At 50.2% G+C, this 17,629-nt stretch overlaps 1 protein-coding gene across 2 annotated transcripts in view; it reads left to right on the forward strand.

The window, feature by feature from the left end:
* Window positions 1–2,695: 2,695 nt before the first annotated feature.
* Window positions 2,696–17,629, forward strand: part of tgfbr3 (transforming growth factor, beta receptor III) — a 56,946-nt gene continuing 42,012 nt past the window's right edge. For both annotated transcript variants that reach the window (XM_079739703.1, XM_079739704.1), the window contains exons 1-2: window positions 2,696–2,872; window positions 8,033–8,193. In XM_079739703.1, the coding sequence (XP_079595829.1) occupies window positions 8,130–8,193 (64 nt within the window). In that variant the 5' untranslated portion in view covers window positions 2,696–2,872; window positions 8,033–8,129. The remainder of the gene's footprint in view (window positions 2,873–8,032; window positions 8,194–17,629) is intronic.

Here is a 17,629-nt window from a genome sequence, read left to right on the forward strand (position 1 = left end):
ACAGAGTCCGACAAGCAGTCGCTACTTAAACATCAGATATCTGTGTAAAATGTACTTTAGGTGTTTAATAACGTATTAAAACCTGTTTTACCTCTTTTTTAAGTTGAAGTCGTCACTTAACCTTCAACGTGTTAGCCGCTAGCGTTAGCGCGTGTTTAGCATGCGAACAACCAATCAGAAGAGAACCCTCGGTGATAATCATGGCTTTAATTTTGATAAGCGCCAGTTAAAGACTTCGGGATGTTTCTACGGCAACTCTGGGGATTGAACCACGCAACGCCGTCAGTTACCTCGCCTCCCGCCGAGGCGGATTGGCTGCCGCGTTGACAGCTGACAGCGGATTAGTGGAAGCTCCACGTGCACACCTGTCCTGTAGCCTAGCATGTGAAGCTAACAACGCACTTCAAACTGTCAAACTTGTTTTACGAATGCGCTCAAAGCCCACAAGGAACGATTTTTTAAATTTTTTTTACCAGAGGTGTCGTTTCGAAGTATTAAAGTGTCCTAAACATCTCATCTCAGAATCTACACGCATAAATAATATTTATAATAAAACCACAATTTATCCAAGACCAGTTAAATATGGTGATCCAAAACCAGTTAAATATGGTCCAAAGATGACCTAAACAGGCTAATTCAGTTTTACCACCACATCTGCCCCAAATAATAAACCCCGCAAATAACAACCCAGCCGGTAGGCCTACTGCCACTAGAGCTGCTCTGCACATTAGAAGACAATCCGTGTGTCTACACGTTAGTTAGGACATTCCGTGTGTCCTGACGTTAGGACAGACTCTACACGTTAGAATGATAGACTGTAGGTATAGGCCTACACGTTAGGACAGTCTGCATATCTACACATTACAAGGACAGACCAGAAGACCAGTAGTAGGTACCCGCTGGACGTCCCTCAGTAGGACCCCGAGACTCTCCTCCATGCCGGTCTACCTCCTGCGGTGATCCGGTGCACCTGCTGACGTCCATACGGCCTTCCTGTCGCCGCGGGCCGTTTTAACTTCACAGGAAGTTGCAACATATCCCGTGTTCTCCCCAACAACTGCAGAAGCTCCACTGAGCTCCCAACAGTGGATATGTGAACTTCTTCCACTTTAAATGTGTTGACCAAAATGTATGACAGAAAGCCCAGCGTTTGAGCCGGCTCCCGCATGACATTGGCTACACGATATCACCGAATAATAAACACAACCAAGTAATTTGAGTTAACGCAATCAAATCAATTACAGGAGCCTGGAACCGGTGCGATTGTTGCACCAATTAACCAAACAGCGATATGATTAAAGTGAGGAAAACACATCTAAGCAGGACTCTTCCACCAGGTAGGTTCACTTCTGAAAACCTTTTGTAAGGACATTGCTGCAGATTTGATGTGTTAAACTGGCTGCTTTAGTCGTTTGGTTGCCTTTGAACCTTTGAGCCACGGGGGGGGGGGGGGGCTCGGGCCGGCGTACTTCCTGTGGACAATATCCGTCGTTCATTGGTGTGATGGTGGTGAGGGTACATAGCGGGGTTCCCTTGCTACCCCGGGACTGGTGATGACACAAAAACACGAATGAACTGCTCGGCTTTACTTCAAACTGATTAAAGCTGTGGACATTGAAGTATAAATTGTGTTTTGTGGAAAGAAAGATCTTCCCCAAAATAACCAGTAGAGTGCGCCAGTGCGCAGACTCACCGCCTCCAGGGGAGGAGACGCGCTGAGCTTGTTATTGTCCTCAGATTTCAAACAGGATATTGTATAGTATCAAAATATCAACCCTTTTTTTATTTGATGCCTTTATTTTAATATTGTTATAACATAAACACGCACACGCAAACGCACATAATGAATTTGTTTTAAAAAACTGTGTTAAATGTGTTTAAAAGAGGTCGGTGTGATTTAAATTCTTTCCCCCTCCCTCAAACAGACGAGGTGCATACATATGTATGAGACGTCGGATAATCACAAGCCCTCTCAGCGTTTCCATGTCAACCTGTCTTGTGAAAGACGCAGCATCCACCTTCCTCTCTGCTGTCACCGCGTCTCCGCTCGTCTCAGCCAATCACAGAGCTCCTCGCTGTGTTCCCCGCCAGGCGCCTTCAGACCAGAGTCGTGATGTCACTTGTTGGTTGTTTTGTTTGTTTGCTCAGTTTTTTGTGTTTGTGTGTTGAGGGAGGTGACGCTGCTGCTCCACATGTCGTATGAGATACATTTACCAACGCACATGAGCGGACACACACACACACACACACACACACACACACACACACACACACACACACACACACACACACACACACACACACACACACACACACACACACACACACACGACATACATTTCACAACGCACATGACCAGACACACACACATGAAAAGACACGCACATGCACACACGTTAAATAACTACCACATTATAATATGTATGCCAGTATTATGTGAATCAATCAATTATACTAATTTAAGATCCGTCATTGACTTTGATTGTTTACATGTGTAGTAGAAGTGTAGCAATATTATAATAGATAAAAAGTATGTTGTGAAAAGTCCAGTCTGTTTTTCTGACTCTCTCTCTCTCTCTCTCTCTCTCTCTCTCTCTCTCTCTCTCTCTCTCTCTCTCTCTCTCTCTCTCTCTCTCTCGGTCTCCCCCCCTCCTAAGCCCCACCCCCTTAAGAATCAACTTAGTGGAGTCAGCGGAGGAGATACGTCTTTAAAGTTTGTTTTCTGGGTTCCTGTGGATAATAAGCCTCCGTGTCGCTCCACCGCGGGATGACAGAGACGAGCAGGGATCGCTTTCTACTTCGAGACTACAACTACACGTTGAACTACACGTTGGACCAAGTCTACTCAGAGGTTTCCTAAAGACTCCTTATGGTAGGTCTCCTTATCTCAGCGATATGCTGTAGGCTAATATGTTCGGAGCATGCATACAGTGGGTAATCTGCGCTCCGGAGATGTGGACATTATCTTTATTAGAATAAGTTGCATGCTCTTTGAAGCCGTCCTAACGCGTGACTGTCGAGTATCGGTGTGTATCTACTGTACAGTATTGTGGGTCCGTCTCCATTCGGGGAACACACCAGCTATTGTGTTTCTGCTTTCCAACGCAAACACACAGCGCGTCTCTGAAGACACACAACGGGGTCTGAGGACGCACAGCCCGTCTCTGAGGAGGACACACAACGGGGTCTGAGGACACACAGCCAGTCTCTGAAGACACTCCCCGGGTTGATAGGGACTATTGGTGACCCGTAGGGTCTCCGCGGCAACCTCCCATATTTCAATGCTGGTGATAACAATGTGTATGCTCTCCATAACTGGCAACTGTGGAAATCTTCCTCACTATGGACGAAACATTCACGTTGAAATATTCAATCTATATATTTTCAAATATTCCCGGCGACATGTATATAATATACATTACACAATTTGTATTTATATATTGTGTTAGAATGTAGTGGCTTAGGTCGTAGTCATTAAATATAAAAAAAACTGAAAAAATAAAACAAATAAGTAGATAACATGCAAACCAAACGTGCATATTAATCACTGTGCACTCTTGCTCCCCTGTGAAGCTCACCTTAACGGACGCGGTTGATGCCCAGCCGTTATTTGCCTTCTGTCGTGAAGGTGGTTGGCTTTGTATTTTATGACCGGTCCTAAATATTTAGAGTAGTGTTGAGTGCTTTATTTGAGCACGCAAGCATGGTGTGGACCAGCGTCCGAGGGACGCAAACACGGTGATCATAAATGTAATATCATTCAAAAGCACTGCATCAATTCAGTCCATTTGTTTATGTGCCGATTTTTATCCAAATGATGGAGTAAGATCCTTCCGGAATTAGACTGAAAAATTATAATGTTTCAAAATACTATAATCGTATAAATATATAATACTATAATAGTTTCAAAATACTATAATAGTATTTTGAAACTATATATTTGTTAATAATACTATAATAATAGTCTTATTATATAACCTAACCTTACCTACTTCTGTTGGTTGAATAATAGATTAATAAGTTAACAGTTATCATGATTAAGCTAAATTCTTATTCTATATCTGTAAAGTTGACTAATACAGCGCTCCACATGTTCAGTGAACTCGTAGGTCAAACTCCCTCCACATCGTCCCGCTGTCGCGTCGGAGCATTGAGCGGAACGGCGACGTTATGCCGCCATAAATAGATGATTGGCTTTGTCACAACAGATGAACGTCATTACGGCGTGAAACGAGCTGTGAAATACAGAATTATAGCGAGAAGGTCCAGCTGCTCTGACTACATAGTTCTAAGAACCGGTTGAGTTCTTTCTGCTTCCTTATCAAAGTTTTGTATTTTGAAGATCTTGAAGATCCCAAAACTATCACACTGTGAAATATTGCTCTCCGAAGAAAACGGTCTTTCGCTCCTTGCTCAAGCATGCCTACAGGTAGGCTTCAGACAGGGGGGCTCAAACCCGCGGCTTTGTTCCTGTGCAGTGCAGTAGAAGGTGTGACAGCGTGGCCTTTCCTTCAGCCTCTTTTACAATTCGGGGCTGTCATCAGAGATTTCTTGAATACGAATGAAGGCTGTAGCGGGGTCCCTGTTGAGAAGGTGTGTGTGGGGGGGGGAGGTGGTCTCTGCAGTGTGAGCCAGCGGCGGAAGGAGAAGATAGAACTCAAAGCATTTAGCCATCCAAGACTGGCAGCACCCAGGTTTTAATATAATATGCATGTGTGTGTGTGTCTGTGGGTGTGTGGGTGTGAGTGTGTGTGTTTATGTGTGTGGAAGTGTGTGTGTTGCAGTGTTGAGGTTTGTTGTCACTAGGTGGGAGAAAGCCCCAAATAGTAGTTTAAAATAACAAAGTAATTTCACTTGAGTTAAATAAGGAAGGAAGTAAAAAAAAAAAAGGAATAAAAAAGCAGGGACTTCAGAGGCGCTTCAGGGTGGGGGTCAGGGGAGGTCCTGTTTCATGTGGTCCGGGACCCTTTGAAGTGCCTGGTTCTTTTCCCCTCGCTCACGGTCTTGACCCCCACTCCACCCGGGGACCCCTCCGGGTGAAGTGGGGGTCGCCTTTAACTCCTGGGTGTCATGCCATACTGCTGATGCAGAGCTCTGACAGCGTGACCGGCCCCGGGGGGGGGGAGGGGGTAAATCAAACAGGGGGCGGGGCCAGGTGGAAGTGTAATATTTATCAAGGTTCCTCCAAATGACTTCCCAGCGCCTGCAGCTGCCAGACTCAATGGGGCTGTTGTCCTCAGCCTGGATAGCACCGACGCACATCTCACCTCCCTCCTGCTCCTCCTCACAGAGGATCGCCTCCCTCTCCCTCTCTTGGTCTCTGTCTCTCTCTGTCTTTGCCTCTCTCTCTTTCCCCCTCCCTCCCTCCCTCACTTCACATGCAGGCTATCTCTCGTTCACATTTAGACTGTCTCTCCTCTGTAGAAAGCAGAGTCAGGCTGTCTCCCCCTCCAGTTAGACTTTCTCTTGTCTGCAGAAAGCCCCGTTAGACTGTCTCTCCTCCGCCGTGAGACTGTCTCTCCTCCGCCGTGAGACTGTCTCTCCTCCGCTGTGAGACTGTCTCTCCTCCGCCGTGAGAACGTCTCTCCTCCCCAGACAGCGTCCTGGCCCGTGGTGAATGAGTGTGGTCCGGCCAGCGTTCTTGGAGGTTATAGCTTGGCTTCCTTCAGAGTGTTGCTGAGGAATGTTTGGTGAAACTTCATGACGGTTCAATAGCTAATAACATCCCCTCCCCCCTCCCACTCCGAGGAACCCTCATGTCCTCGCCAGACCCACGACACCATAGATGGCGTAGAAAGACAATCAAAACAATGCATACATACCGTTAATGAAGCCTCCTTTGGACCCAGACGCACGGCGGACAGCAGAGACCAGATGCTGGCAGTGTGTTGGTGTGCCGGTCTGGGTGTTGCCAATATGCACTTTGACCCCTAACTGTTCCTCATAGGATACCATCGGGATTGTTCAACCTACACCTTGTTTTCCCAGCGGGTCTTCTAAGTGATGATTGAGGAGAACAACAATTGTTGAAATCGGTCCAGAATGGAGCGAGTTCTTCAGCTGCTGCATGCTGGAACTCTTTTGGGCAACAGCACCCATCGCGTCCTGTCATAGCGCTGTTTCTGCCACGGACCTGCGAGGTTGGTCTGAGGACTTTATGGAGAGGACCCGCACAGAGAAATACAGCTTCATTCTTCACCAGTGGCGCGATCCGGTCTGTTTGTGGTGTCTGACCAACTCTCGCTCAGGGAGAAGTCTCGCTCTGGATGTCAGAGTTGTGATGTACAGGAAGAGAACGGTGGGAACGTGAGTTGGAGAGAGGAGTGTGGGCAGGAGGTTGTTGTGTTGGACTTATGAAGGCTTAGCTTGGTGTTATCTGAAGGATCTGGGTGAAGGAGGAGGGTGAGATCCTGATGACAACAGGGACAGCTCCTGCCTCAGCGGAACGTCAGGACCGCTGTGTGGCTGCAAGGCCGACGCTCTCTCACTCAGCTCTCACTCTCAGTCTCACTCAGCTCTCTCACTCAGCTCTCTCCCTCTCACTCAGCTCTCTTATTCTCACTCAGCTCTCTCCCTCTTCCTCTCACTCAGCTCTCTCTCTCTCACTCAGCTCTCACTCTCACTCAGCTCTCTCACTCTCACTCAGCTCTCTTATTCTCACTCAGCTCTCTCCCTCTCCCTCTCACTCAGCTCTCTCCCTCTCACTCAGCTCTCACTCTCACTCAGCTCTCTCACTCTCACTCAGCTCTCTTATTCTCACTCAGCTCTCTCCCTCTCCCTCTCACTCAGCTCTCTCCCTCTCACTCAGCTCTCTCACTCTCACTCCTTTGACGCCAGGTGTCTGAGCTCACTAAGTGTCTTCCGATGGACGCCTCTGGTGTAGGACTCACTAGTAACTTGTGTGTGAGTCTTCTGCCAAACACTGGCATTAAACCCCGTCACTGCCATCATCCCCATGCCCGTCTGAGCCAATCTAGAACAAACATGTCCTTGTGGTTGAATATGTGTGTTTGTTTACTCCTGGTAACCCTGGTAGCTGAGCACAGTCACATACACATCCTGTGGTTTCCATTAGGACACACGGGGGGGGGCCCACTGCAGTCTAACGGTATTATTTAGAAAATCACAAATTGTTCATGCAAGGCTTCCAAAATGTACCCCCACAGTCAATCTCCCCCCAGCTGGGTCTCCAGAGAAGTCCCGTCTCCTCCCAGATGGGGGTGCTTTGGGCTGTAGTTAATGTGGGTCTGGTTGTGCTGCTGGTGGCCTCAGAGTTCAGCTGAGGGGAGTTCAGTGGAGCCGCCTCTAACAGCCCCCCCTCCTCCTCCCTCTCAATTAGAGTGGGCTTAATGAACCACAGCAGCTCCTGGGGTAACCCCGCCCCCCCCGCCTGCCCTCTCTCTGGTGTCGAATTAAACTCCCTCTCAGCGGGGGGGGGGGGCATTAACCAGGCAGTTTGTATTAAGCTAGCTTGACTTCAGATTAGCCCTCACAGATGAATGGCCTGAACGACCCGTGGAGTCCAGACCTGTGATCCAGGCCGGTATGATCCAGATCCATGGGGTCTAGACCAGGGGTCACCGACCTTTTTGAACCTGAGCGCTACTTCAAGGGCACCCAGTTTGATACACTCTTCTGAAACAACACATTTGCTCGGTTTGCCTTTAGTTATATATTATTATTAAAGATTAATGATACTCCTCTATGTGAAGACACTAATCGTGTCAATGATCTCTCCCAATAATCATCAACAATGACTTAAAAAAAGTGGGAAAGAGTTGTTCCTGTATGAGTACTGCTATGTTTAGAACAGGCTGCGGGCCCCTCACATGGTCCTTGCGGGCGCCCTGGAGGCTGCAGGCGCTGTGTTGGTGACCCCTGGTCTAGAGCCTCATGGTGCAGGATCTTTGCGCTCTGGTCACGAGGGAGGGAGAGGGTTGGTCGTCTGTCCGTGGGGGGGTTGTTGGTTCCCGGTTAAACGATGTCTAATCCTGATGGTGTCTAATCCTCCTCTTCCCCGCCGGTTCCCCAGCTGCAGACCGGAGCCGCCTGTCTGTAGACCGCTTCGAGAACCGCCGGAGCGTCCTCTGACCCCTCCTCATCCAACCCACACGCCCACCCTGGGCACCATGACGACCGGGACCCCCACCCTCCTGCTGCTGCTGCTGGCTGCGTCCCACCTGGCCCACACAGGTACCCCCCCTCACTCCCCTCTCTGCTAGGACCATGTGTGTGTGTGTGTGTGTGTGTGTGTGCGTGCGTGCGTGCGTGCGTGTGTCAGGCATGTATTCTGCAGAGGAAGGCATACTGGGTTGTGAATGCGGCCCAGGGCCATGAACCGATCCCTCTCCTCGCTGCTGTCGGCTTCTCTGTTGGGCAATCCCAGATTTCCACACACCCTGGGATTTTCCGTGCCTTCCCTCAGCATGTCTTTCTAGATAGCACTTGTCCAAACGGTGAGTAATGAAATTTTGCGAGCAAAGAAAGTGAGTGTGTTTGCAAAGTGATGACAAATGTAGTGTCCCGGCCAAGCCACAGTGCAGGTATGTACAGGTACGGCCTCCGCCCCCACCTGATTCACGGGGGTCGAACTACAGACTGCCCGGGGAGGGGGACCGTCTCAAGGGGTCCGCATGGCTCACGGGGTAGAGCGGGTCGGCTGGTAACCGGAAGGTTGCTAGTTCCATCCCCAGTGTCGAGGTGTCCCTGAGCAAGGCACCTCACCCTGACTGCTCCTGACCAGCTGGCTGTCGCCCTGCGGGGCTGACTCGGCCGTCGGGGTGTGTGAGGCCATATTGTCAAGCGCTTCGAGTGGCCACTGGTTAGGGTAGCGCTTAATGAATGCAATCCATTTCCCATCCGGGCCGATCACCCAGAGACAGGGCTCCCTGGAGCCTGTATCAGTCCCGTCGTGGTCCCGTCTCCTCCAACTCGCCCTGCTCCTTTGGGGGGGGGCTGCAGTCTGCCAGCCCAGGGCGTCCATGTTTCTTCCTCTCACGGCGTAATGCTGATTGCAGCTCTTGGCAGGCGAGCGCTGAGACGTTAGGAACAAAGGAGCTGTTTCCCCGTCCAGCGGAGCGCCAACGACCCTCGGGGGGGATCGGCTCGGACGTCAGAGGAACAATAGTGTTGGGGCTGGCATCGGGGCTGGACCCACGCAGCTCCCCCAACAAAGCCAGGATCCCGGGCAGAATGCGGGGACGTCAGCAGGCGGGCGGGGTCCAGAGGGGCCTGGCCGTCCCCTCCGGAGACGCCGTGTGCACGACTGTCAGCCGCTGGCAGAGAGGGGACGAGTTTATGCTTCAATTCTTGAAACTCAGCCTGGCTACGTTTAATATTTATGTCTTCATTTATGAGTTACCAGCCGACTAGAATGTTATTGCCTCCTCTCCTTTCCTCCTCCTGCTGTGTGTGTGTGTGTGTGTGTGTGTGTGTGTGTGTGTGTGTGTGTGTGTGTGTGTGTGTGGTGTGTGTGTGTGTGTGTGTGTGTGTGTGTGTGTGTGTGTCTCCTGCCCTTCCTCTCTCCTGTGTGTCTCCTGCTCCTCCTCTGTGTGTGTCACCTCTTTTCCTCTGCCCTGTGTCTCCCCCTCTCTATCTTGTGAGCCTCCTCCTCCTCCTCCTCCACCTTCTCCTCCTCCTCCCCTACGTCTCCTCCACCTCCTCCTCCTCTTCTTCCTCCTCCTCCTCCTCTCTGCCCTGTGTCTCCTCCTCCTCCTCTCTGCCCTGTGTCTCCTCCTCCTCCTCCACCTCCTCCTCCTCCTCCTCCTCTCTCCCCTGTGTCTCCTCCACCTCCACCTCCACCTCCTCCTCCTCCTCCTCCTCCTCCTCCTCCTCCTCCTGCCCTGTGTCTCTCACACGTCCCGGGGCATCTGTGTAAACAATCCCATCTGTGCTCGTCGTCGTCAGGAGATCTTACGTAATGTTTAGACTCTCCTTCTCTCCGCGCCGCGTGGCTCAGGGTCAGAGTCCCCTATAACTCTCCCCGCCAGACTGAGAGCACCTTGTACCCCCTCCCCCCCGCTCCCTCCCCCCTCCCTCCCCACGGCCCTCCTACCCCTGGATCTGCTCCCTGCTCGGCCAGAAGCTTGACTTTCCGAGGGCTGCGCTGCAGGGCCCATTATTTTGCAGACGTCAGGTTTCAGTGAAATAAAGTCATACAGGAGCGCTGCCAGATATTAATTTCAAGCTGTTGCCAAAATCAGCACCAGGCAGGAAGCTGACTCCACCGGAGGGTCGCGGCGGGCGGGCGCTGCACGCCGGAACACGTGTCCACGCCTCTGGTTAACCTCCCAGCCTCCTCTTCTTCTGTGGTTAACCTCCCAGCCTCCTCTTCTTCTGTGGTTAACCTCCCAGCCTCCTCTTCTTCTGTGGTTAACCTCCCAGCCTCCTCTTCTTCTGTGGTTAACCTCCAACCTCCTCTTCTTCTGTGAATAAACGCCAACCTCCTCTTCTTCTGTGGTTAAGCTCCAACCTCTTCTTCGGTGGTTAACCTCTCAGCCTCCTCTTCTTCTGTGGTTAAGCTCCAACCTCTTCGGTGGTTAACCTCACAGCCTCCTCTTCTTCTGTGGTTAAGCTCCAACCTCTTCGGTGGTTCACCTCACAGCCTCCTCTTCTTCTGTGGTTAAGCTCCAACCTCCTCTTCTGTGGTTAAGCTCCAACCTCCTCTTCTGTGGTTAACCTCCAACCTCTTCTTCTTCTGTGGTTAAGCTCCAATCTCCTCTTCTGTGGTTAACCTCCAACCTCCTCTTCTTCTGTGGTTAACCTCCAACCTCTTCTTCTTCTGTGGTTAACCTCACAACCTCCTCTTCTGTGGTGAACCCCCAACCTCCTCTTCTTCCGTGGTTCACCTTCTAACGAAGGCGTAGCTTCATGATTACATCTTTGGTTTTTGAAGCCATGATTGACACACACATTCCTTTGTGTCTCTAGTTAAGTCCTAGTTGAGGGTCTTGCTTTGAACCAGTTTGAGACTGAGATAACGGGGACCTGGAGAGAGGAGGTTTATTGACACCGCATTGGTTCGGCGTGGAGGTTTAGGCGGCGGCGTTTCAAGGCCTTACTGACGTGTTGTCGCCGTGCGGCTGATCTCTGCTAGGCTCCTCGCCTGGAGACAGGAGGAGGAGCTCATAAGGCGGCCCCCAGCGGCCGGACCAGAGGGTGGACCGTCAATCCTCCTCACTGCACTGTCCTCTGGGCGGGGAGAGAGGAGATCTCACAGAGATACAGACTGAGAACGAGAGAAGATCTAGCAGAGAGAGAGAGAGCTAGAGATTCAGAGAGAGAGAGAGAGAGCGAGAGAGAGAGAGGAGATCTCACAGAGAGAGAGAGAGAGAGAGAGAGAGACTGAGAGAGAGACTGAGAGAGAGGGACTGGACTTTTTAGCATTAGTGTAGAGAGAATTGGATGTATGAAATTACATTTTTTTCTGTAATTCTCACTGACATGATCTGTATGCTGGGAGGGGGGAGAGAGAGTGAGGGCGGGGGGGGAGAGAGGAAGTACTCGGGGGGGGGGGGGGAACAGGGGAGAGAGGGTGAGTGGTTGGGGGGAGTGGGACTGGCAGGCGGGGGTGTAGGTTGTCGGGTCCAAACCAACACTCTCCACGGGTCAGGAGGATACAGATGTTGCCTAGCGACCAGCAGAGGAGGTCTGATACACCGCAGAGCGGGGGGGGGGGGGGGGGGGGGGGGGGGGGGGTGTTGACGTATCTATGGGGTATCCTGGGGGTCTCTGATTACAGAGAGAGAGAGAGAGAGAGAGAGAGACACTATTCTAGGTTGGGTAGCTTTAATGATCTTCTCCCTGCACCATAAGAAGTCCTATATGTTCTCTAGGAGTCACGAACAGTTTGGGCTTGTGTCCAACTGTCTTTGGAAGCCATGCATCACACACACACACACACGCACACACACACACACAAATACACATATATATATATATATATATATATATATATATATCAGAGTAAGATAAGCCCCGCCCCTCCAGAGCAGTTCCAGTAAGCGGGCGTGTAAAACCAGCGCTGCCAGAACCGCTAATACAACCCAGCTGGGCCCACTTTCCATTGTGTTGCTCCTGCCAGGAAGAGAGAGGTTAGTCATATAGGAGAGAGAGGGAGAGAGGGAGAGGGAGAGAGAGATTAGTTATATACAGGAGATAGAGGTTAGTTATATACAGGAGAGAAAGAGAGAGATAGAGAGGTTAGTTAAATACAGGAGAGAAATTAGTTATATACAGGAGAGAGAGGTTAGTTATATACAGGAGAGAAGGAGAGAGAGAGAGACAGAGAGAGAGAGAGAGAGAGAGGTTAGTTATATTCAGGAGAGAGAGAGATTAGTTAAATACAGGAGAGAGATGAGTTATATGCAGGAGAGAGATGTTAGTTATATAGAGGAGAGAGAGAGAAGTAAATTATATAGAGAGGAGGGAGAGAGAGGTTAGTCATATAGAAGAGAGAGAGGTAAGTTATATAGAAGAGAGAGAGGTTAGTTATATAGAGAGGAGGGAGAGAGGTTAGTTATATAGAAGGGAGAGAGGTTAGTTATATAGAAGAGAGAGAGGTTAGTTATATAGAAGAGAGAGAGGTTAGTTATATAGAAGGGAGAGAGGTTAGTTATATAGCGTAGAGAGAGAGAGAGAGAGCTTGACTGTACATGTCCTCCAGAGAGAGAGCGCTGACGTCACAGGGGACAGTACTCCGGAGTGGTTCTGGTTAAAGAGGCTCGCAGGGGGAGGCTGTGTTCTTAACAAGATGGATGCTCCCATTGTTGACTCTTTAACTGGCCGTTTAATGCCCACCGCGGCGCACTGAGGCAACAGCAACCTGGTGGAGGACATGGGCACAGTACAGCCAGGGTTCATGTTCAGATCCTCTGCATTACGCAACGCATCCTCTGTTGAGGACTATGAATTCTGTCTGTCCTCAGTTTGTTCTCTGACTCTCTGTTGGATTGTCCAAAGGATTACAGAAAACATATATGGACTATGTGTTTCATGTTTGAATGTAAGACCCCAGAAACATAAAGAGAGATATTAAAACCAGCAACATAAAGATATTAAACCAAAACATAAATGCATTAGAAACAAAACACAAAGAAAGATTCGAAAACATGAAGATATTAAACCACAACTTAAAAAAAGATATTAAAGCCCAACGTACATGAAGCTATTAAAAGCAGCCACAGGAATGTGTCGTTAGCCATCTGGGGCCAGTGGGGCCCTTTTCAGGTCTGGGGGCCCTGAGCTGGACTCTCTCTGGGGGCCGTTCCTCCAGGGGCCCTTGCCGAGCGCTCTGCCCAGCTTAGAGCTCCGCTGACAGGCCAGGGGCCGCTGGAGGAGGGGCCCCTCTGGAGGAACTACCAGGGTCTGCTGGCAACATGGCTGTACATGAGGCACGCAACCCACACACACTCTCTGTAGGCACGCATGCACGCACACACACACACACACACACACTTACACACACAAAACACTGACTATGCAAACAGTACACACACACAGACACACAAAACCCCTCACTATACACACAGTTCACCCACACACCCACAATACACACACTCACACACAATAGACATACAATACACACAGGTTGCATGCACAATAGACACTATACATAGACACACACAAACACACAATAGACACACCATACACACACAATGCATGCACAATACACCCAAACACAGACACTTGCAATTCATACGCAAAGTACACACGTAGTACACACTTCAATAAGCATTTCCACGCACACACGCGTATCCACACATGTGCAGTGGGGTATTGTTTGGAGGGGATTTCAAAAGCTGAGAGCCAGAAACCAGCAGCTCTCTGAGGGGTCCTCCCTCCCTCCTCCCTTTCTCCCCTCCCCTCTCCCTCCTATTTCCCCCTCCCTCCTCCCTCCCTCCCTCCCTCCCCTCCTCTCTCTCCCTCCCTCCCACCCTCCCCTCCTCTCTCTCCCCCTCCTCCCTCCCCTCCTCTCACCCCCTCCCTCCCTTCTGTGGGGAGATCAGCATTAGCGTCATACTGTATTATAAGATGGAAGAAAGCCAGAACCAAAGAAACCATACCATAACTTACGCCACACACACACACACACACACACACACACACACACACACACACACACACACACACACACACACACACACACACACACAGTCTTGTTTGGATTAGACCGACACAGAGACCAGTGCTAGGTCTGGTCATCATGATCATGAAAGCAGCGTCTGATAATTCAGTCCAGAGTCCGTATAGAGAGAGCTCCACCGTCCTGTGTGCTGGAGTCGTGTTCTCGGCCTCACGCTCCTCAGACAGACGATGGCCGGCGGTTCTCTGGAGAGGAGCTGGCTGCAGGCCGCTGTTAAGATGGCTGCTCTGTTCACACTTTCTCTCTTCACACTTTCTGTTTACAACTTCCCTGATGGCAGGCCTCCTCCCCCTCCTCCTCCTTCACCTTTTTACCCTCCTTTTCTCCTCCTTCTCCTCCTCCTCCTGTGATTCCTCCCCTACACCCTGAGCTGGCTCCTCGTGAGGTCAAAGACGTGAACTTTCTATTTCTATGAAATACTTTATTTAATTCCTGCTCTCCCGGCCCCCGGCCCATGGATAAGGGAGTCATGGTGGAGGGCTGGATCCCCTCCCCTCCTCCTCCTCCCCCACCTCCTCCACCCCCCGCCCCCAACAAAAACACCGGCGGCCATGTTGTTCTGCCCCCTGGATGGCTGCCCCATCCCTCCCTGGGAAACCCGGCCGGGACTTTGTGTAAGCCGCTTCATATGGAAGGGGAGAGCGGGCTTAGCTGTACCCGGACACGCTAACCCCACCCTGGCCTGGTGGAATGTGTACATCGAGGCTCCCACCCCCCTCCGAGGTCTGTAGGGTACGAGCGCTGACCGGCTCCCGGCCCCAGGGAGGCTGAGGAGGGCAGGAGGGGCAGAGGAGGGCAGATAAAGAACGGTCGGGGTCAAAGGAGAAACAAGGGGGAGGTGGTTAACGAATCTGAGACTGGTAATGAATTCAGATCGAACCCAATGGATCTAGTCGGTTGAACTAATGGGTTGATCTGGCTCACAGAAAGAGGAATCAAAGCCCTCTATCTTGGCCTGGATTCTTTTTTCCCGAGGAACCCGTTGGATGTTGTGGTAAACACACTTCGCCTCCTGCGCCCCCTCAGACCCCAAAGGTTGGACTCTGTTCGGCCGGTCGGATACGACCGGCCGCTGGGCGACCGTCTGAGTAAACAGCGCGGGGGTTTCCCAGAAGGCCGAGGGGCACTGAGGGACTCTGGATGCTGTGTTTGTTTATCTTCGGAAAAGGCTCGCTGGGAATATCAGATCTGTCCCTAACTGGCACAGGGATTGACATCACTTCCTGTGGCCGAAACTTGGCAAGCTGCCCAGCGGGGAAGGCAGCGCAGTGGACCTTCTGCAGGCCACTGTGGGCCCCTGGCCTCGCTCTACTGAGCTCAGAACCGCCTCCTCTGGGTCAATCCTCTGAGCAGATGGTCCACCTGCGTTACGAATTAGACCACCTTAAACAAGCCCATTTAGAACCATTAAAGCGCTTTCAGGAGTCCGGTGCACATGGGACGCGCTTTCTGCCGGCTAGGTTTGTTTTCTATCCCGAGCTCCTCAAGTCGATTGTATAAGTCTGACTCTTCTTCACAGATCCAGTCTCAAGAGTTTCACAGGCCTGCATTATACCTAGAAACACTGCCCCTAACTCTACCACCACGGCCCCTTAGATGGGAGAGAACCGAGAGAAGGGACACAGAGGAGGAGGAACTTAGAGGAGGAGGAACAGAGGTTCCAGGGTTTGTCCTCCTTCCAGGGTTTGTCAGGTGGGTAATAGGTGCTCGGTGAACAAAACATGGCCTAAGTTGTTAACAAATCTGAGATTGGTAATGAATTCAATTCAATGACAATCAATGTGAGCTAGTTTGTTGACCTGGCTCACAAAAAGAGGAATCAAAGTATTTTGGCCTGGATTCTTGTTTCCTGAGGACCCATTAGATTTGAGGTCGATTGCCAGAGTGTCTGCGAGGTAAACTCCATCTCCCAGACTCCCTGGAGAGAACATACTTATTAAGGCTCTCATGTGTTGGCTAGTTGTGTTGTGCGTTCAGCAGATATTTGCTGCCTGTCCGTTATATTCCAGGTCTCGAATAGTTCCAACAGACATGAAAACTCTTCTTCATCGTCTTTTGTCTTCGTTAGTCATGACGACATCAAACCAGCAGGTTTTGGACGAGGTGATGTCTGATTGGGACATTCTCTGAGGGATTGTAAGAAGACACTCAAACAAAGGGAGGGTGTTCACTGTGTGTGACTCAACAGTTGAACCTTGATTAGTTCAAAGCAAAAGGTGTTTGGCTCGCACTTTACTTACACAGTCTTGCTACTTAATTACAATTTGGACTAAATATCATCTTACCTCACCACTAAGTCGATCACCGCACAACGGTTCCAAAATCAACATGTTCTGTGGAATAATGAAGCAATCCTGCTGATCAGAAATATATCTTACATGGAAATGGTGCTGCGTGCCATATCCGAGGTTAGAGTTGGACTTCTTTTGTTTAGAGTAAGTAATTCAGTACACTTTGGACTTTCTTAACCACAGATTGTGAGGGACGTAATTTGGACCTCCCCCATTTTGACCAGACTTTGTAACTCTTATAATCCAAATTCCTTTTACTATTTAAAATAGTTGCTGTTTACGAGAAGTTTTAACTTGTAGAAACCAAAAATCTATCTATCCATCCATCTATCTATTTTTTTACCTACGTATATATATATATATATATATATATATATATATACATACACACACACAACAGCAAAACCCAAGTTGACATTAAGGTGGAAAAGGTTGCGTAGTCAGAATGATACGACTGCTCCATCCTGTTTACTGGAGACGTTCTAGATGCTTCTGCAGCTGTTTGCTGTGCAGTCTGGATCTCGTCAGGTCAGACTGCTCTTGGAACCCCCGACCCAGACGCAGCTTCTGAGTCCCTACTGCCAGAGCGTCTGGGTCGGGGGGTCGGTCTGAACTTCAGCCTTGATCCTTAGGGTCTGCTAGGGTCTGGGTCTGCTAGGGTCTGGGTCTGCTAGGGTCTGGGTCTGCTAGGGTCTGGGTCTGCTAGGGTCTGGGTCTGCTAGGGTCTGGGTCTGCTAGGGTCTGGGTCTGCTAGGTCTTGGGTCTGTTAGGTTGTGGGTCTGTTAGGTTGTGGGTCTGTGAGGGTCTGGGTCTGTTAGGATGTGGGGTCTGTTATGTTGTGGGGTCTCTATGGAACTCTAAGGTCCATTTGAGGCAAAAACCAACAGCTGGACAGAGCCGACAGATGCAGAAAAGGAGAGTGATGAAGGTGATGACAGAGGAAGAGGGAGAGAAGATACACAGCAGAGAGCGACAAGAACAACACAGAGAGAGACAGACGGAGAGCAACAGAATCAGACTAACGGACAGATGGACAAACAGAGGGACAGACAGACATGAGAGAGTGAGACAGGTACAAACAGTCAGACAGACATACAGAGGGCTAGACAGATAGATGAAGAGAGGAAAGAAAGAGAGAGGTTATGTGAAGGAGAGAGACACAGAGAGAGACACAGAGAGAGACACAGAGAGAAAC

The sequence above is a fragment of the Pollachius pollachius genome (assembly GCF_949987615.1).
Source record: "Pollachius pollachius genome assembly, chromosome: 7".
In the NCBI taxonomy this organism is placed as follows: domain Eukaryota; kingdom Metazoa; phylum Chordata; class Actinopteri; order Gadiformes; family Gadidae; genus Pollachius; species Pollachius pollachius.